Raw genomic sequence first — 20,449 nt, forward strand, 5'->3', positions numbered from 1 at the left:
TATTGCTGCTTAACTTGAGAAGCAATTACAATAATTGCGATCCATGCATCCAATATATACTTGTACAACTTTATTTATCTTGAGTTAATTAGACTTGAGTTAATTAGATAATTTTTTGTTATATATATATTGACTGTGGTGTGTGTGTGTGTGTGTGTGTGTGTGTGTGTGTGTGTGTGTGTGTGTGTGTGTGTGTGTGTGTGTGTGTGTGTGTGTGTGTGTAAATATATGTTGCATGTTTATATGTACATATGTGTTTTTCCATCAAAGTCCATCAAAGCTCGTTATTTTAGTATATGTACATTTCAATCATGCACATTTCAATCATGAATTTTCATTTTACACATTGTGTATTCATAGAAATGAAAGATAACAGTAGTTTTGCAATATACGAACTAACATGTCGAATAACAAGAAGAAGTCATAGTACAATATTTAACAAAGATTTTATATCCTGATAATGACAAAATATTAAATCCATCTGGAGATATTCCGTCTGGAATATTAAATCAGTCTGGAGAACACACTTAAAATTTTCGATCGTAATAATTGATTATTGATAACTGATTACTATAGAAACTACGAAGCAATAAAAAATAAATTAATGAATTAAATCAATATTTACCAGAATGTGGAGCTTTATCCACATTCTGATTATTGTAGTGTATGCCTATCATCTTCTCTCAAGTTTATGCTAAAGGGTCAACAGACAATCAATGTTAAGGACTATGATACATTGAAAAACTTAAGTAGATAAATGTAACAAAAAATGTAATAAGAAAATAATATTTATGCAATCTATATTCCGTTTCGTTCTATAATGATACAGAATTTAGATAATTCTAGATAACATTCTATTTTATGTTTTATTTAAAATGACAATGTTTATCAGAAATAACTTATCAGTTTATTTGCAGTCAGACGTGTAAAAAAATATTGTATCTTATACATATTTAAATCAAAATATTCTATCTTATACATATTTAATTTTTTACATATTTAAATAATAGTTTTACATATAAATATATAATGATGAACATTTTATGTATTTTTTATATTATTTATGTATGTATCTGTTGTTTACAGTAAAATTTATTTCATTTGTAACATTACATGGAAATGTTATAATAATATTTCAAAAAATTTTTTTAAATTCTTATCAATGCAAAAGTTCTTTCATTAGAAATTTTCTTTATGAATCTTATTTGAATTAAATTAATGCGTAAATTAGTTCAATAAGATGAATTTAAAGTATTTTATTATATATTTTTAATGTAATAATATTATATAATTATAATGGAATCAACATTTATGTATAATTCACTGCAGTGAGCCTAGAATATGTTTTGTATCTGAACAATGTATTAATAGGCAATCTTGACAAACGAGTGTCTTTTAAACGCGCGCGCGCGCGCGTGTGTATGTATGTATGTATGTATATATAATAAATTTAGAAAAATAAATAAATTATTAGATAGTCTAAGATTTCATTTCCCAAGATTGTTTATTAATACTGTTCATTACCCAATTGTGAATTGTGATACTTGTTCATTTCCCAATTGTTTATTAATACTGTTGGTTGTTTAAATTTTTAATGTTGTCGAAGTTGTTATATAAAACATTTTTAAACATATCTTCATCAATGAAATAATAATAAAATTATACAACTGTTTACTTAGAAAATATTCTCAATTAGTATTATTGTTTCTAAAACACAATAAATTTACAATAAATGTTTATAATATATAGGATATCTCATAATTTTTGGGCTATTTTTTTGTTGGCAGATACGACGAGTTAAACTTAATTGCAAATAAAAAAATTCCTTATCATTTTGTGACTTTTGCCATAATTAATGAATAATTAATTAATAGAAATTTGCGAAGAAATTTGCTTTTAAAAATAAGTGCACAATGAAAGGAGATAATCTAGTTATACGTTATTCGCAATTATTATTTTTATTTGCAAAACAAATTTCTTCAAACATTTTATCATATTTCTTATAATTATGACTTTAGACAACACTGGACTGTTTTTTCATGTTAATGTATGTTATTCATGAATTTTTAATTATTATTTTTTTATTAATTATTGCAAAAATCGCGTAAAATACAGGACTCTTTTATATAATTTAATCCATTCCACTTGCTTACTAGAAGTAATTTGAATTATTATATGAAATATCTTGTATGTACTGATTTCGTTGGGTACAGATAAAGTTTCGTATTTTAAAAGTATTGTGTATTTATCAAATGGCTAGTTAATTCATTTACAATAAAATAGAGAATAAATAAATTTTATATAACCTTATGTATTTAAGTGTTTTACATGCAAATGCTAATTTCTCTTTCCATATCATTTATGTATCATTGTTTTTTATATTTACAACTTTTTTTGCTAGCAACAATACAGTGATAATCTTTCAGTGATTATTTTTAATATCGCTGTCAAGGCGAAGCGTCTCTTTTATAAGTTTTGTTTAGCAAATCTTAGTTGAGTTATTGTGCGAATATAGTTCAAGTGGACAAGTTTAAGAAAAAAATATTTTACCATATATATTTTTTATATTATTTTGATATATTTGATCTCTTTATTTAAGGCGACTACATAATTATATATTATATAGTAACATTGTAAAGTGACAGTGTTTGTTCAGGATATCAGACACTGTATTCCAAATATTTTTGGCAAAATGGTTAATGAGGTTTCAAAGGCAAGTAACTAAGTAGACACGCATAGCTGTCTTTCTACATAAAACGTTAAAAAAGTCATAGACATATGATTAACGTGAAATATATAAATTAAAGACACAAGACGCAAAATTAGATAATTAGATAACAAATTAAAATAAAACTTATATGTTACTCTTAGAATTTTATTGTGGACAATGGCGTTTACAAGGGAAAAGTAACATTTGAATCTCATTTAGACAATTACAAAAGTTTTGGAAACTTAATTTGGAGCAGTCTTAAAAAACATGGAGATAAAGTTGCTTATGTAAGTTACAGAATGTCTAGATACACAATGTCAGTATATAGTTTTTTAAAAAAATATATAAATATTTAAAACTGAAAGCCTATATATAAGAAAGATTTAACAAAATATATTAAAAAATCAAGAAAAATAATTAAGATGTTGAGATGATAAAAATTGAAATAATCAAAATCTGTTATATTGCTTTTTTATTAATCTATGTGATATATTGAATTATATAAAATTTATTATAACAAACATATATTCTCTAAGATGAACATATTTTATTTGTTTATGCAAAAAATAGTTTGATAAATTATAACATTTGTAGCAAACGAAAAAACGCATTTCATTAAATGTTATAAAAAATTAAAAAAAACAACAAATTTTAACAAAATATTTTAAGAACTAATTATAAATTAATTAAACAAAGCTTATATTCAACTTTAATAAAAATTGAATTTGAATCTAAAATTACGAAATTTTTCTTTAATTGCTAAATTAATAAGTAAAATAATTAATTCCTTGCGATTTTGGAACTCTTTAATAATAATATTGTTTAGTTGGATGCGCACACGGAAGAAACAATGACGTATGTGGAGCTTCATGATAAAGCCGTGAGATGCGCGTTATTTTTATTAAAGCAAGGAGTCAAACCTAATGACATTATTACTTTGTCCACGAATAATCGTTTGAACTCTATCGTACCCTGTCTATCGGCAGCTTATATTAACACAATTTTTAATACATGGGACGAAAATATGGATTTGCGTAAGTTTCCTCTGCGATAATTATTATCATATTTCTCTATTGCATTTGATTATACTGATGAATTAAGAATAAATCTGATGAATACTGATGAATTAAGAATAATTTTCTATATGAATACTTACTTCTTTATTAATAAAATCATTGTCAACAGAAACTACACTATACTATTTGGATCTGACTATGCCAAAAATAATTTTCTGTTGCGAGAAATCTGTGAATGTTGTCTTAAGCGCAATAAAAGAAAAAAATTGCAATTCCATGGTGGTAGTTTTTGGCAAACATGTCAACGCGATTTCATTCTCCGATATCTTGAGGACTGGCACTGATGCAGAAGTGGCAAATTTTCATTATGTAGAACATGACGATATCAAAAAAACGGCGTGTATTCTACACTCCTCAGGCACTTCGGGATTACCAAAAGCCATCGAAGTATCCAACTATAGCATGATAATCGGCTGCGGAAAGACAAGTATAAATATGTCGAATTCACTATGGTTCTCTCCTCTTTCTTGGATGAGTGGAATAATGATGAACATGTATGCGATTGTGCACAACGCAAAAGTAATACTCTACCCGGAATTCGACGAGGACATGACTTGTCGATTGATTGAAAAATACGAAGTAATTATATAACGATTTTTAATTTCTTGTCTTATTTATACAAAACTTTATTTATCAAATAATTAAAACAAACGATTTTTAATTCTTAAAGTTTTTTAATATAAAAAAATAATAATTGAAATGTGTTTCTATCTGTTTATATAGAGATTTGCTACAGATATGTTTTAGACATAATTTGGCCATCTCGTCAATTGTATGCTAATATTTTACGATAATAATAGAAATAAAAGCAAAATAAAACTGATAATAAATATATTATAATATTTAATAATAATATTTATTTCTGTAAATGTTATTAAATTTTGAAAAGTTGTACTCAAAATTATACTCTTGATGACTTTCACAAGTATTTCTTTCAAAATTGTATTGTAGTTACACGTTTTCGACACACAGTTTTCGACTTAATGAAATAAATTGCAACGTATATTTTGATAATGTTGATATTTTCAATAAATGCAAACATTAATTTATGACATGGTGGTAATCTGCAAACTACAATACAATACAATTTAAAATCTTGATAAAAATGTTATTATTACTGTTACTAAATTATATATTTCTGAAATACAAATTGTAAATTAGAAATTATATAAGTATAAAATAATTTCATTGTCTAGATAAGAACTCTGCTTCTTAGTACAAGCATGATAAATCGATTTGTTAAAGGGAATCACATAAAGAATTATTCGTTATTGTCTTTAAAAAACATATTAGTTACTGGTGCAATACTTACGCCAAAAATGCAACAAGATTTGAGAAATATGTTACCACATGTCGGAATATGTCAAGGTTACGGTAATAATACTATAAAACATAAACTATTAACATATATATTTGATGTATGTGTTTGTGATAGAGATTTTCAGACTTACATATTATGTATCTAGGAATGACGGAAATTTGCTTTTTCGCAACGTTTCAATTGCCGAATCACAAAAATGGATCAAGCGGAACGGTAGTCGACAATATGCAAATGAAGATCGTGGATCCAGAAAGTGAGAAAGTACTTGGTCCAAATCAATCTGGAGAAATATGGTTAAAATCTCCGATCATGATGACTGGTTATTATAAAAATCCTGAGGCGACAAAAAGTACGATCGATAATGAAGGTATATAGAGATTATATCTAATAATTATCTGATTATCTAATAATAATATAGTCATGTTAAAGAAATTTAATTATAAGAATTAATCCGTGTATTTCATTAAATCTAAAAAATATTTCTTACGTAATGTCATAAAATTCTTCTTGAGTTTATGAAAAAAACCTTGGAATTCTTTTAGGATGGTTGCACTCGGGTGATATTGGTTATATAGATGAAGATGGAGAATTATTCCTTACCGATAGAATAAAAGAGCTTATAAAATATAAAGGATATCAAGTCTCACCGACGGAAATCGAAAATGTTTTAATGTCGCATCCAGCAGTGTTAGAAGCTACAGTAATAGGAATCCCTCATGAGTTAGACAACGAACATCCTCTTGCTTTCATTATTAAGAAATCTGATGCCAGAAATCTGATGGTACTATTTTCTGTTTTTTTTTTTTTTGTTAATATAATAAAGTCATAAAAATTGAATTTTTAAAATAATATCAATAATAATATTAATAGTAAATAATATTAATAGTAATAATATTAATAAACAATAGCAAATCTTTCATATTTTTAAAAATTATAATTATAAAAATAAAGACATACCATAAAAATTAAGTTGTATCGTAAGATGCAATTAAAATTATTAAAAAATAAAATAATTTACACATGTGTCAATTAAGATCAAAATATGATACGTGAATTAGTTTAATAAAAAACAAATGAGTTTTTACACATAAAGATATTAAAGAAAAGAAAAATGGAAGTATATTTAGACATTGACGAACGCATTAGATTGTAACTCTATATAAAAAAACATTTTAATTTGTTATAAAATTGACATAGTAACAAAATTAAAAATTTTCTTATACTTATATAATTTAACTTATATAATTTTTCAAAAAAAAATTTTTATTAAGAATATATCATTGTCAAGTATTATTAATATTTTAAGTACAGAATCGAAATTTTTATTTTACTTTGTAGTTGTTATAAATTCAAATTAATATTAATTGCATATATTAACAGAGTATACATTAATAAAGATTATATTCTTTATTGTATTACTCTTTAATATAAAATACTTCTTATGTATTAAAATATTCCTTTTCCTGCAGTAATTTAATTTGGCTTGTGTAGGTAACTGAGCAAGAATTAGCAGATTTTGTAGCAAAGAATATGATGGATCTTTGCAAACTTCGTGCAGGAGTGATATTTCTAGATAGTTTTCTCTACACAAATTCAGGAAAAATTTCAAGAAAAGATTTGAAACTAATGGCTAAGCAAATGTTAAACTATACTGATTAGTACTATTTCTTCAATAATATAATATATATATATATATATATATATTTTTTACATAATTATAATTATAATTATATATTTCGTTGAAGCAATAGATTAAAAATAAAATGAATAAAAATAGTAGTAGAAATTAAAAAGTAGGAGCATTAACATTTTTTATTTTTTTTATAATAAAATTCTGCAATTAACAAATTTATGTATGCAATTTAAAATATATATACAAATACACACACACACACACACACACACACACACACACACACACACACAAAATCTGATTTTAATTCTAAAATCAACTTCTGAAAATCAGCTGTAGCTTAATCATTTTAGCAAATACAGATATATAGTAGCAACTTTGTAATAACACGTAATATATATGTTGTCCGTAACGTCTATATTAATTGTAATTTCCCTTTCATACAATATTACATCTATATTACATCTATATAATATAAATGAGACATTTGAGTGAAATATTATGTAATTATTGTATAATAATAATATAACTTGTTATGTAATTAAACTTGTTATATAACTAAAAAAAACTTAACTTGTGTAATTTTAAAAAATAAAAAGAACATTAATTTACAAAAAAAGAAATATATGAATAGAAGAAAAACCAGTTTAGATATGCGAACATGAATATTGAATATTACTGACAGTCGTTAGAAAACAGTTGTTGAATATACACCGACACAGTTGCGTAAGTCGTATCTCATCAATATTTTATATTATTTCGTAATGTAAGAAACATTTTACTAACAAAAATATAATATAAATAAGAAATAAATAATATACACCAGATCGATAAAGTTATTAATTATTAAAGTTAATTAAAATTATTATTAATTTTCAACTAATAATTGATAAATTTTTTTTACTTTTTGAGAAATTCTCTTTTTTAGATTTTACTGACAATTATGAGTTGACACTAGTTTTTTATATTAAATATTTTATATAATTCAGTCTCAGCATTTTAATTAATTTTTATTAATAAGTACAAGCCAATATTAATTTTAATTAATTAACTTTGAAATTCTTTTCATTTGTAAAACTTTCTTTACTTTTATGGGATTACAAGTTGACGTTAGTTTTTGATATCAAATCATTTGTAAAAACGATATGTTTATTTTTTATTGTAGAAATTTTTCTATAAAATAAACTTTTTTATATAATAAACTTTTATAGAACATAATTAGAAATAACGAAAGACGCGCAAACTTAGCGTCATTCTTTTATCTTTTTGAAAAACTACATTCGCAGATTATTGTACAGTGAGCAATGGAAAATAATTAGCTAATACTTTTATTAAAATATTATTAAAAATATCTTAGAAACTTAGAATACAGAATTCTATATATATTCTATTCACAAAAGTAACGTAGAATGTAAATATATATATATATATATATAATTTAACATGAATTTAATATGTAAAATATATTATACTAACACAGAAAACGAATATATATAATATCGAGATGATATGAAGTAACAATATTAGTGTGAGATAAGCAACGTTTATTTTTGCATAAATGTGCATGCATGATTATTGAGCATACATTAGTTATCTGTATATTGGCAACCTACTTTATCTACTTGTTTCGTGGCAGTAGTTACATTGCACTAAATGCGCAATTCTTACATGTCACAAACAGCCTCGTTCCTATTCGTTTTAACAATTGTTTAACGCGGAACATATAAAATCTCTTATTGCTTCATTAACAAAGTATAAGTGTAAGTTATATATTTATCTTATCTAATCTTATTTATCTTATCTTTATTAGTATATAATTTTTTTATTTTCATAACTAAATAGAACATTCACAGAACATTTTATTTATAATGCATTATAACATTGTAGAGCAGCATTGTCGCGTTTAAGATTTTACATCTAAGCTGAATGTTTGTAACAGAATGGGTGATTCAAAAGTAAGTATAAGATCAATCATTCATGATTGAACTTTTTATATGATTTATTTTAAAAGCAAAGTGCAAAATACGGTTGTTATTTGTGATAAATAATTAAAACAGTTATATTCACCTACTTTTTTAGAATTTTACCGTGGAAAATGGTATTTACAAGGGTCGAGTAACCAATTTGGATAACTACAAAAGTTTCGGAGAATTGATCTGGATCAACATTAGAAAACATGGCGATAAAATTGCACGCGTAAGTCAATAATAGGCCTGTTCTTTTTGGTTAAACTGGTTGTACTAGTTCACAGTTTGTCTTTCTTTCTTACACTGGAAGAAGAAAGAACTCTGAACTAGTGCAGCCAGTTCAGCTAAAAAGAAGACACACATTCTATGTTTATAAGCAGCATGAGTATATAAAGTTTTCCAAAAAGATGAATATGATTTTTAAAACTTATTACGTTTATATAAAAAAAAGACTTGATACAATTTCATTGTTGTTGATATAACATTTTTATCATTGAAATTGAATTGGTAAATGAACAAATAATTGTTTTTAAAATCAATCATTCAAGTTTCATGATAAACCATTTTTATTTTCTCTAATGTATGATATAAGATCACTGGGTTAAATATTTGAATAATTTATCTTACAAAGTTTTAAAACGTTTTCGTTTTTCATCCTTTCTGTTATAATTTTATATATTTAATTTATATATATTTAATTTAACATTGCTACAAATTGCTATTCAAAGCAAGTTTCAAAGAAAAATAAATTTTTAAAGTTAGTTAATGTTTTCTGCATACGCATTGCACTTGAAGTAAATAAGAGCAAATTTTTTTTAACTTTCAATATTTTCTTATTGTTAATTTCTCATAGTTTAAGAACATTTTATATAAGAATAATATTGTACAGTTGAATGCATGCACAGAAGAAACAATCACGCATGCAGACTTACAAAATAAAGCAATAAAATGTGCCTTGTGGCTTCAAAAACAAGGAATCAAATCCGCAGATATCATCTGCGTATGTACGGGAATTGATAATTTGGAATCTATCATTCCTTGTCTTTCAGCAGTTTACATTACCGCAGTCATCAATGCATGGCTCGAAAACACGAATTTGGGTAAATTCTTTCTAGATAATCACACAATATTGGTTCTTCCCATAAGTTGTACTCAAATAAATTATTAAAATAATGCATTTCCGATGACAAGATAAATTTCATTTTTCTTACGTTAATTAGAGATAATAATTTTTCTTGTTTTATTATACATTAATATTTAGTCTAATATTTATTTCTTTATTAATTTTAAAATATTTGTTATTAGAAACTGCAGAATATTTCTTGGAACTGATGATGCCAAAAGCGATCTTCTGCAGTGAGAAATCCGTAAATGTAATTTTGAGTGCGATAAAGAAGACGAAATGTAATCCTACAGTAGTGGTTTTCGGCAATCATCCCGATGCAATTTCGTTTTCCAATATTTTAAAAGAGTGTAGCGATGCGGAAGTAATAAATTTTCATTATATTGAACCTGACGACACTAAGAAAACAGCGTGTATCGCATTCACATCAGGCACTACAGGGATGCCGAAGGGTGTTGAAGTATCCAATTACTCTATGTTACTTATTCTGCAGGAAAACATTGTAAACATGACTAATTTGCGATTGCTATGGTTTTCTCCTCTTTATTGGATGAGCGGGCTATTGTTGAACTTGTATGCGATAATAGACGGTGCCACAGCGATCCTTTATCCGGAATTTGATGAGGAGATGACTTGTCGACTGATTGAGAAGTACAAAGTACTATTATTTAAGAAATTTAATTTTTTATCTTATTTATAAAAGCTTTTCACGTTATTAAAAAAATTAAAATTGATGATTTTTAAGTCTTATAATTTTATAATTTAAGATAAGATAATGATTGAAACATGTCTACTTATATAAATATCTTGATGGAAATTGCTTTACAAATAATTGCAATAATTTAACTCTGTTATAAATTATACATTAACATTTTGCAATAATAAAAACAAAATCAAAATTAAAATAAAAACAAAATATAATTAAATAATATCAAATATAAAATAATATTATTTTATTTATAAGACACATTTTTTATTAAATAACTTGATAAAGCAATTGAATTTTATATCTACATTTTTCTGTTTTTACAAAAAAATAATTAAAATATATTTTTATACAAATATAAAAATATTTTATCATACATCTTGTAAATAAGAACAATGATTTACAAGTTTTCATTTTTTCGCAAATTATGTTAACATTTTTTTATGACAATCAAGATAAATATAAGTAGCTAAAAACTATTACATTATAACCATCTAACAGTAATTACCCAGAGAACATTATAACGTCTTCAAGTTGTCTAAAAGACATCTTAAATATTATATTATCTTATTAAATTATAAAAAAGATGTCTTTAAGATGTCTTTAAAGCGTCTTATCATGTGATTTATGTCTTTGGGATGTCTTAAAGTCTTATTTTTCAAATAAATATAAATATAAATAATATTTTTTAGATGTCTTTCAGACGCCTTATTCGGAGTCTTTTGAACATTCTATAATGACATAAAAATTATCCAGTAAGCAAAATGCTAGCAATTTGCTGGCAGATTGGTAACAAATTCGATCAGATATTGACTGCAAATCAATTGTCATCTGTGTCCGCATTTGTCGGGATTTGTCGACAAAGTTTGCTGACATGCTATGTCAGCAGATTGGCGACAGAAACCAAGCAGAATCTGCTCACTTGGGCAGTTTAATAGTAGATTGACAGCAGGTTGGCGGCAAATCCTAGCACGAGTTTGCTCGGTTTCTGCCAGCAGGCTTTGATTATAGTTTTGATGGTAATTTGCCGACATCATTAGATGTTACAACAAACTCTGCGTACAATTTGTTGCCTTTCTGCCATCAAACACTGGCAGCAGGTCTTGCTCAAAATTTGTTTCTGTCAGACTTTGCTATTGGGAAAATATGTCTTTAAGATATCAGAAAGACATCTAAAAGACGGCTTTTTGATATAGTCTTAAAAACGTCTTTAAAAGAATATCTTTAAGATGTATTTTTCAAGATGTCTTTAAGACATGTCCAAAAGATGTCTTGATGATTTATGATATCTTTTGATTAAGTAAAATGTCTCTTAAAGATGTCTTTCAGATGTCTTTTAGACATGCGTGCTATCTGAGTACTTGTTTTGGATGTCATGTAATTAATTTATATATGCTAATCTAATCGGTATTCACATTTGAGCATAATGACGAAATCTAAAAGCATAAATTATTATATTCTAGATAGAACTTGTTTACCTTCCTACAATTATGATTAATCAGTTTCTCAGAGAAGATTACATAACAAAATATTCATTATCTTCCTTGAGTGTTGTATTGTGTGGCGGTATGGCATTAAGACCAAAAATACAAGAGAAATTAAAACGTAATTTACCTCATGCTCAGATATTGCAAGGTTATGGTAAATATCATTATAATGCGTAAAAATTATATAAAGTATTCTGTACAATTAGCGGAGGTATATTTTTAAAACAATTAGAGCTAATAAAAATGTCGGAACAAAAGTGAATGATTTTAGATGTCATACATTCCTATGCTATTTTTATGCTGTTTTATGCATAGGTGCTGCGTTATAGTTGCAATTACGCTTGTTTTAAAACTTGATGTTCCTGAATGCACAAATTCAACTTTTTTTCTCTAAGAGATCTATTATTCAGATTAAAAATTATTTAAAAGTAGTTTTATATTTTACATATTTTATAATATAATATACATAAAGTATAAAACATTTATTTTTTAATAAACTTTCTTTAACAATTTTTTACACAGGAAAAGAAAGATATCAATTAGTGTTGCAAAAAATGTAGTTAATTGTTAAAAAGATTGTAATATTAAAATTTAGCAAACGAGTGCACATTGTATGTTTGTATATATGTATGCATGCAAGGTTGGGAAATACTTATGATATCGTTATCATTACAATTATCTTTTTTTACAACGGACTAATAATAGCATTATCTTTTTTCGTAACTGTAACATAGATACATTTTTTTCAACAATGATAAAGAATTTAACAGTTACTTTTACCGTTACTTTTTATATTTTGAATATTTTTCTATTTGTGACATAATTTTTATACATTTAATCATTACATATTCAATCTTCGATCGATGTTTAGGCTGGTATTCATAATTCGTTTTTACTTTAAAACAGTTTTAATTTTAATGTCTTAAAATACTACCTACAAATGACTATTTGCCGACTAATTGTCGACTTTTTTTAGTCGACTTCAAGTCGACTTGTAAAGTTGACGTTTAGCTGACTAAACGTTGACTTTTCTGTAAAAGTTAGCCTAGTCGCCATAACCATGTAAAAAATGTCGACTTATAGTTGTCAAAGTCGACGTTAAGTCGATTGATATGACTGATTTGTAACCGACTATAGTTGGGATTTATCAACTATTATGTATTTGTCGACTATGTCAGCTATAAGTTGACGTTTAGTCTAACTAAAGTCGATTTTAGATTTCTTCTGCCGACTTATAGTCGACTAATAGTCGATTTTGTGCTGTTTTGGGTAATATAACTTTATGATTGATTTATGAGATCTGAAATATGTACTTAAGATAATCTTAAATATAAGAAAGTTATAGTCGGTATTATATATACAGTTCTTATATTTAAGATTGTCTTAAGAATAATTTTAAAATATAAATCAATAAAAAAAAACTGGATTAATATAAGAACAGACTTTATGAATATCAGTTTTTAAGAATCTGTAAACGTAAAATTGAAGATAGAAAATATAAATGTGGCTATATTTATAAACTTAATAAAAACTACAACTCTTTTTTTATTTATATTTTAAGTATTTTAAAATCTTTTTTCTTTCTAAATTTTTTGCGTTAGTATTGCGAATTTAATGTAATAAGGTAATAAATTTTATTGTTTTCATTGATAATTTAACAAAAAATATTAGAGATGTAAAATTTCTTATTTAATCTGATTTCTATAATCTGATTCGTATTAAAAAAAAAAATAACAGAAAAAGTAATGAATCGTTTTTTTAAAATAACGATAATATTAATGACTTATTTTTCAGAATCAGTAATGATAACTGATTACTTTTTGGACTCGCAATGAGCAACAAGTTATTTTTAAAAAATTCTCTCAACCCTATATGTATATATATATATATATATATATATATATTTATTTGTTTATTTATTAGTTTTATATATATAATTATGTACATTATAATATTTAAAACATTATCTTATATTTCTAGATAAAAGAAATAGTTGCTTTTAAAAAAATATGTGCATTACAAAAATTTTGTATATGTCCGTGAGTGTATGAAAATATATGTATATATATATATATATATATATATATATATATATATATATATCTGTTTGTATATAATTTGTGTAAAATATAGATAATATTGTATTATGTCTCTAGGTACGACGGAACTCATTAGTCTTGCAACATTTCAACAACCGCATCACAAGAATGGATCTTGTGGAACAGTCTGCAGCAATGTACAAATGAAAATTGTGGATATAGAAAGTGGAAAAATACTTGGTCCGAATCAGGCGGGAGAAATATGGGCGAAGTTTGCAAGTATGATGACAGGTTACTATAAAAGTCCGGAGATGAAAAGTGTAATTGATGAAGATGGTAAATGTATATAGATTTTATCTATTATAATAATGAAAATGAAATGAAAAAGAATTAACTGTTAAATATTAAATTAGATAAATAAAACATTAAATTAATGTTAAGTTAAGTATCCATATCAATTAAATTATATTTTGTTAAAATAAAAAGGTATTTTATATGTAGTATCATAAAAATCTCTAATATCTTGAAAATAAATTTGAAATTTATTTAGGATGGCTGCACACGGGTGATTATGGTTATGTAGATGAAGATGGGGAATTGTTTATTATTAATAGAATAAAAGATGTCATAAATTATAGAGGACTACACATCAGACCTGGAGAAATTGAAAATGTCTTATCGTCTCATCCAGCAGTGCAAGAAGTTGCAGTAATAGGGGTACCTCATACGTTAGACGGCGAACACCCCCTTGCTTTCATTATCAAAAGGCCAGGCGCTACGGTAATTTTTCATTTGAAGATATGATGAAGTTATAAAATAAAAATTAAAAAAATTTAAGTTAATTAGTTGTATATAAGTATATAAGTATATAAGTATATAAGTATATAAGTATAATTTTGAATCAATTACTTATATTTTTTGTATTTTTAATTATTTTCTTAAAAATTTAGAATAAAATTAAGAATTACAATTATGAACGTAAAGATATACAATATTAGTAAAATAATTAAAAAATTAATAAAGAACTATATAAAAAAATTAATAAATTACACGCTAATTTGGAAAATTTTAAATAACTAAGAATTTATTCAGAACGCGGAAGGATAACGAAAAACAAAAGAGACAAAAGTGCAGGTAACATAAAGTTTAAAACTAAACGTCCTTATATTTTCTTTTATGTTTCGATTTTGAATTCTGTGTTGTCTGAAAACATGTCTCATTATTAATACAATTATCATCATTAGCATAATAAAATATAATAAGACGTAAGACTGGTAATAAAATATTTCAAAATTTTATTATAAAAATTTTATTAAATTAATTCATACGTATCTTGTCAAATATATTAATATTTTAAACATTGCTTTAAATAAGTATAAATATTTGTTTATAGTTATGTAATTTCTATTATACAGGATGTTTGATTCCTAATGGTATTCTGTTTGTATAAAGATAAAGTAGGTCAAATTAAAGAAAAGTTTAATAATTAATAACTCGTTACTAATTAAAGAAAATCGCAAAATGAAGGATTTTTCTCAATTTGATCTGTTTTATTTACACACAAGCGATGTATTAGGAATCAGACACTCTTTATATTTCAAATTAAATTAAATTAAATATTAGTTGCGAACATTAAAAGAATTAATATATATTTATAAGATATTTTTAATAGAAAATATTTTTTATATATGTTCATTAGAATGCTGCTTTCTCTGCAATAATTTAATTTTTATTATAGGTAACAGAACAAGAACTGATAGACTTTGTAGCAAAAGACATGATGGATCATTATAAACTTCGTGCTGGTGTGATATTTTTAGATAGCTTTCCACGTACAAGTACAAACAAAATCATAAAAAAAGATTTGAAAGCAATGGTTACAAAGTAAAAAAAATTTTATGAATAATTATTTATATATACAAATAAGTAACTTTTTTGAACATCTTTTTAAATACACACATACATACACACACACGCGCGCGCGCGCGTATGTACGTATGTATATATATATGTATGTATGTATATATATATTATATATATATATATATATATATATATATATATATATATATATTAAAGAAATAAGTCTTAAGGACAATAGCAGTTGAATTACTTTTTAAAAATTATATATTTTATACAATCTTTGTAAAAAGATTGTATAAAAATGTATAAATAAAGAAGTACGAATAAAACATAAGCTTACATATATTTGATAAATCTCTTAAAAAACAGAATTGTTTGATAATTTATTTAGCAAATATTGTACATTAGTAAAATTTAAAAATTATTATTATTTAAAATTGTTGCTGTATTTTTTATTTCCATGATAACTACTTGTTGAATGTGCGCTAAAAGTATTAATTTTATTAAATATTATAGTACAATATACTGCATTAAAATACAGAAAATTATAAACATTACACATGTATAACTAAAAATTACATTGTTAATATTTCTTGTCATTATTAATACTCTGATTTATTGTCACATTTATTGTACATTACATTACATAAAAATATTTCATATCTTGTCAAAATTAAATATATATTAATTACAAATTTTCTTTGGGATATCCACGTGCTTTTGCTTCTTTGAACATAGCTACGAGAGAGTCCATAGTTTCTTCTCCAGATGGGATAATTTGATCAGGAGGTAGTAAAAAGCCGTAACGACCACGATCGCGTAACTCGTAGGTGTATGTAATAGGTTTACGATAAATGCCTTTAATATAATCCACCGTAATGCCGGTGCATACATCTAGAATTTGCAATGTTTAAGAAAAAACAATATGTCTTAAAATTTATAATTATTGTACTCTTGAAAAATATGATAATAAATAAATCAGTTTTAGTTATAAAAAAATTCATCATAAAATATGCTTAAATTGCAATTATAACATAGCAAATAATTACAATGTATTAACAGGATAGATAAGATGAATAAAAATATTCAAACTTACAAATCGTCTCAGCGACATTTCCAACCCGATAATCAGTTCCGTATCTGTGTTTAAGAGCTGCAACGGATTTTAAGCCAATAGCGTGCTAAAATCACAAAATAGAAATGTTAACAATATTATCTGTTAATATTAACTATAAATTTATTAACTATAATTTCTATAATTAACTATTAACTATTACAATTTCATGTGTGTGATTATTAAGGTAAATCTGAAACTATTAAATTATAAATGCAAATGTAAAGAATATATTTAAATTTGCAAAAATAAATTTAGCATCCAAAAATATTATAAATAAATAAAATAATAATTAAACTAGTGCATTGCATATGTAATTTATTAAATAATATAAATATAATATATTAAATGATAATTTATTAAATAATAATTCGTATTATTTTATTAATGTATGTATGATAATAAAATTAATATAAATTAAGATAATAATAGTTGTTATTTTACTTTTAGAAACATTACTTTTTTATTGTTATTACAGTCAAATATGTTTCTAAAATTATCTTCTATCAACATAATTTCTTACCAAATCCTCATGATTGTCAAGATGTTCTTTTGTGTAACCATAAGGATACATCAAAAGTTGCGAATAACTATGGAACGAGATGTATGTGTAGAATTTGTCCGAAATGGACTCGATATACTCGGACATACTTTTCGTTTCTATCTCGGAAAATGGGTGGCTTCCTGCATAAAGCTCAGAACATGGCAAACTAGTAAGGCCTTCAGCTGGATTAACAAATTATAATATTTGTAAGTATCTCGTAATTTTTGTACAAACCTTTGGTTATTTGTAATTGTAATAATAATAATAATAATAGTAATGATAATTTGATTATTATTATATTGTATTTTCTTATTCAGAAAATTAATACTTACACACCCAGTGGTAATTCCAATTTCTATTGGCGTCGGCTCCAACGCAGACGCCGTATGGTTTACGTGTCTTTCTCCATAATCGATTCTGGAAGCAATTAAGAAAATTTGGCTTGTATATAATTTTAATCTGTAACTAAACAATATTGTATATTAATGTAACAACAGATTTACCGTGGTATGCGTGTATGCGTATCCATCGGGATTGAACGATGGGAAGATATACCAATCGTGGCTTTCTGCCAGGTCTCTAACGTCCGGGTCATTGCTACTTAGCAATTGATGTAAGATATACATAACAGTTGCCGGCGAGATCCATTCCCTGGCATGAATGCCGCCTTCGATGAATATTCCAGGATTATTAGCCTTAAAGGAAACTTTGACTCCTTTGATCTGACGACCTTCGTACGATCTACCGCCTATGATAGTCTGTACTTTATCAGGATATTGCTTAGCCAAATTATCTAGATTCTTGTAAATTTCTTCAAGAGTATGATAACTGTTAAAATCGAATAAAATTGATCGATTCGCAGGTATCGTTTGATCAATCAACGTCTGAACATTTTCGATGTAAGTCTGATATGGTATTCCGATTCGAGTCATCATTTCGTAGAATTCAGGCAACTTGTGCGGAGCGACCATGAGATCCACATTTTTGTTTATAAAACTAGGTGCTTCCCAAAATGAAAACTAAAATCAATATATATCAGTTGTTGTATGCTTGTTGTAATTTTTATATTAATAATTGTAATTATATCTTATAAATTATTTAACAATTTTGCAGATTTTTATGTAATTTTATAAACCTTAATTAACATAAAATAAAAAAATAAATTCCTGAAATTAGGATGTTACATTAATTATATAGATATTGTAAATATAAAAAAAATTAATTAATAAAACTTTTATATTTATAATTACATGAAATTTATAATTACATAAATTACACTTTAGATTTTAGTCAGTAGCAATTTTTACGTAATTGAATAAAATCTTATATAAATACTAAATACGGAAATTTACGATAATATAATTTATATAATTAATTCTGTTTGCTTATATTTAAAAGAATATACTCACTCCATCAAGAATCTCCTCTAGCTGGCGTAATTCGTTGACTTGCGTCTGCGTAGTAGGAATAATTCTGAAGACTTTATAGTTGTTAAAAGTAGCTTTCTGGGCGATTGTTAAGCACACGATTATACACAACGTTATAATCTTTAACATGATGATTCTGCACATTTTAATATGTAAATTAATTATCTAGCTACAATAATTATAATTATGAGTACATTCATATATTTCATCAAAATGTGATTTCGCTTAATACGTTAAATTAATACATTAATAAATATTATTATTGATTACTCTACCGATTTGTTAATTCTTGTTATTTATTATTACTCAATCACTTTTCTTTCAATAAGATTTTCTTCTTTCTAAAATTGAGACGTTTATAACTGTTGCCACACTGTTCATTATATTTAAATATCATATGCACACGACACCAACGAATATCAGGGATCGTTTGATCGTCATCATTTGAGAAAAAAATCACGTTGGTAGATCTATCGAAGAGAGATTAGGTTTTACCACATGTCTATCAAATTAGTTGCGAAAGTCTTATATTTTATCATTGTTTTGATAGATTATAAACAAATAACTGCTAAAACTGTATTTATTTCTATATAAATAAATTTATATAATAATATTATATAAAAAATTAGTTGTTAGTTTTACATAATTATTATATGTATATTTATATATATGTATATTTGTATATATAGATACACTATCAGCTCCGTCATCTAATCGTAAATGATTTATCGATTAGTTATTCGTGACTGATAACTCCGTTTTTAATCACATGTTAGCATTTATCGTGACAAGCAAGGTTAATATAAACATGCAAGTCATTAATGTAAACAAAAAATAGATTTAATTTAATTAAATCATATTAAGTCTAAAAGTAACATTACAAAAATAAATTCAATTGTCTCCTAAAGTGATTATATACATTTTACAGATTTTAATTACATAAAGAAAACAGAAATGCATACAAACTATACAAAGTTTATATAAAGTATATATAAGTAAGTATATAAATTAAAAAAAAACAAAATATCAAACTTTATTGTCAATTATTTAAAAATTATATGACAATTAATAAAAAATTCATTAAACGAAAGAATATTATATAACACTTTGATATATATATATATATAGAGTGAATACCTATTGCAAATCTATGCTTATTTTTACTACGTGTAAATTAAGTACTAAATAAATTAATTCTTTGATATATTTCTTTGATAAGTTAATAACTTTTTTATTCAAAACAACTAGAAAAACCATATTACATAACAAAAAATATTTGATTCTATTTTTTGCAGTTAAAAAAAATTTCGCCTCACTTTCTTCTTCTCCCGAGAAAAAATTTTAGATTTTTCTAAAAAGTAGACAATCGGGATAATTATAATTTTTCCAATTTTTTTGCTAAAGAATAATCAATATAATATTTTATCAAGTAATTTGCT

The 20,449-nt window shown here is 25.0% G+C and overlaps 3 protein-coding genes across 5 annotated transcripts; 2 read left to right on the forward strand and 1 right to left on the reverse strand.

Annotated features, from left to right (window-relative positions):
• The first annotated feature begins 2,878 nt into the window (after positions 1–2,878).
• Positions 2,879–7,363, forward strand: LOC105423963 (luciferin 4-monooxygenase-like). Its single transcript, XM_089076269.1, has 7 exons — positions 2,879–2,997; positions 3,537–3,744; positions 3,896–4,365; positions 4,983–5,160; positions 5,253–5,474; positions 5,650–5,888; positions 6,599–7,363. Exons 2-7 carry the CDS (start codon positions 3,561–3,563, stop codon positions 6,764–6,766), a joined length of 1,461 nt encoding a protein of 486 aa, XP_088932395.1. The 5' UTR covers positions 2,879–2,997; positions 3,537–3,560; the 3' UTR covers positions 6,767–7,363.
• A 65-nt stretch (positions 7,364–7,428) lies between these two features.
• On the forward strand, positions 7,429–17,024 carry LOC105423966 (uncharacterized). Of its 2 annotated transcripts, none has more exons than XM_089076268.1 (9): positions 7,429–7,466; positions 8,628–8,695; positions 8,820–8,936; positions 9,597–9,807; positions 10,013–10,488; positions 12,000–12,177; positions 14,180–14,398; positions 14,613–14,842; positions 15,801–17,024. In XM_089076268.1, exons 2-9 carry the CDS (start codon positions 8,681–8,683, stop codon positions 15,948–15,950), a joined length of 1,596 nt encoding a protein of 531 aa, XP_088932394.1. In that variant the 5' UTR covers positions 7,429–7,466; positions 8,628–8,680; the 3' UTR covers positions 15,951–17,024. The 2 variants fall into 2 exon arrangements, with proteins under 2 accessions (XP_088932394.1, XP_088932393.1); XM_089076267.1 differs by lacking the exon at positions 7,429–7,466 and adding an exon at positions 8,243–8,500.
• LOC105423967 (zinc carboxypeptidase-like) lies at positions 16,506–19,427 on the reverse strand. Of its 2 annotated transcripts, XM_011633979.3 has the most exons (7): positions 19,286–19,427; positions 18,993–19,146; positions 18,087–18,602; positions 17,916–18,000; positions 17,563–17,765; positions 17,022–17,106; positions 16,506–16,819 (listed from the first exon to the last, which is right to left on the reverse strand). In XM_011633979.3, the coding sequence occupies exons 2-7, from the start codon at positions 19,137–19,139 to the stop codon at positions 16,614–16,616; spliced, it is 1,242 nt and encodes a 413-aa protein (XP_011632281.2). In that variant the 5' UTR covers positions 19,140–19,146; positions 19,286–19,427; the 3' UTR covers positions 16,506–16,613. The 2 variants fall into 2 exon arrangements, with proteins under 2 accessions (XP_011632281.2, XP_088932396.1); XM_089076270.1 differs by lacking the exon at positions 19,286–19,427 and having other exon boundaries at positions 18,993–19,154.
• Between the last annotated feature and the right edge of the window lie 1,022 nt (positions 19,428–20,449).

Source organism: Pogonomyrmex barbatus, unplaced genomic scaffold, assembly GCF_055798465.1.
Source record: "Pogonomyrmex barbatus isolate J1 unplaced genomic scaffold, ASM5579846v1 scaffold2, whole genome shotgun sequence".
Taxonomy (NCBI): Eukaryota; Metazoa; Arthropoda; class Insecta; order Hymenoptera; family Formicidae; genus Pogonomyrmex; species Pogonomyrmex barbatus.

Bases quoted from the DNA above. Each gene is read 5' to 3' on its own strand.
- LOC105423966 (XM_089076268.1), top strand. The intron at 10,489-11,999 runs GTACTATTATTT...ATTATATTCTAG, and splicing joins GACTGATTGAGAAGTACAAA to ATAGAACTTGTTTACCTTCC. The intron at 14,399-14,612 runs GTAAATGTATAT...AAATTTATTTAG, and splicing joins AAGTGTAATTGATGAAGATG to GATGGCTGCACACGGGTGAT.
- LOC105423967 (XM_089076270.1), bottom strand. From the start codon at position 19,154: ATGTGCAGAATCATCATGTTAAAGATTATAACGTTGTGTATAATCGTG. The intron at 18,603-18,992 runs GTGAGTATATTC...TATTGATTTTAG, and splicing joins TAGAGGAGATTCTTGATGGA to TTTTCATTTTGGGAAGCACC. The intron at 18,001-18,086 runs GTAAATCTGTTG...AATTGCTTCCAG, and splicing joins ACGCATACACGCATACCACG to AATCGATTATGGAGAAAGAC.
- LOC105423963 (XM_089076269.1), top strand. From the start codon at position 3,561: ATGACGTATGTGGAGCTTCATGATAAAGCCGTGAGATGCGCGTTATTT. The intron at 5,475-5,649 runs GTATATAGAGAT...GAATTCTTTTAG, and splicing joins AAGTACGATCGATAATGAAG to GATGGTTGCACTCGGGTGAT. The intron at 5,889-6,598 runs GTACTATTTTCT...TGGCTTGTGTAG, and splicing joins CTGATGCCAGAAATCTGATG to GTAACTGAGCAAGAATTAGC.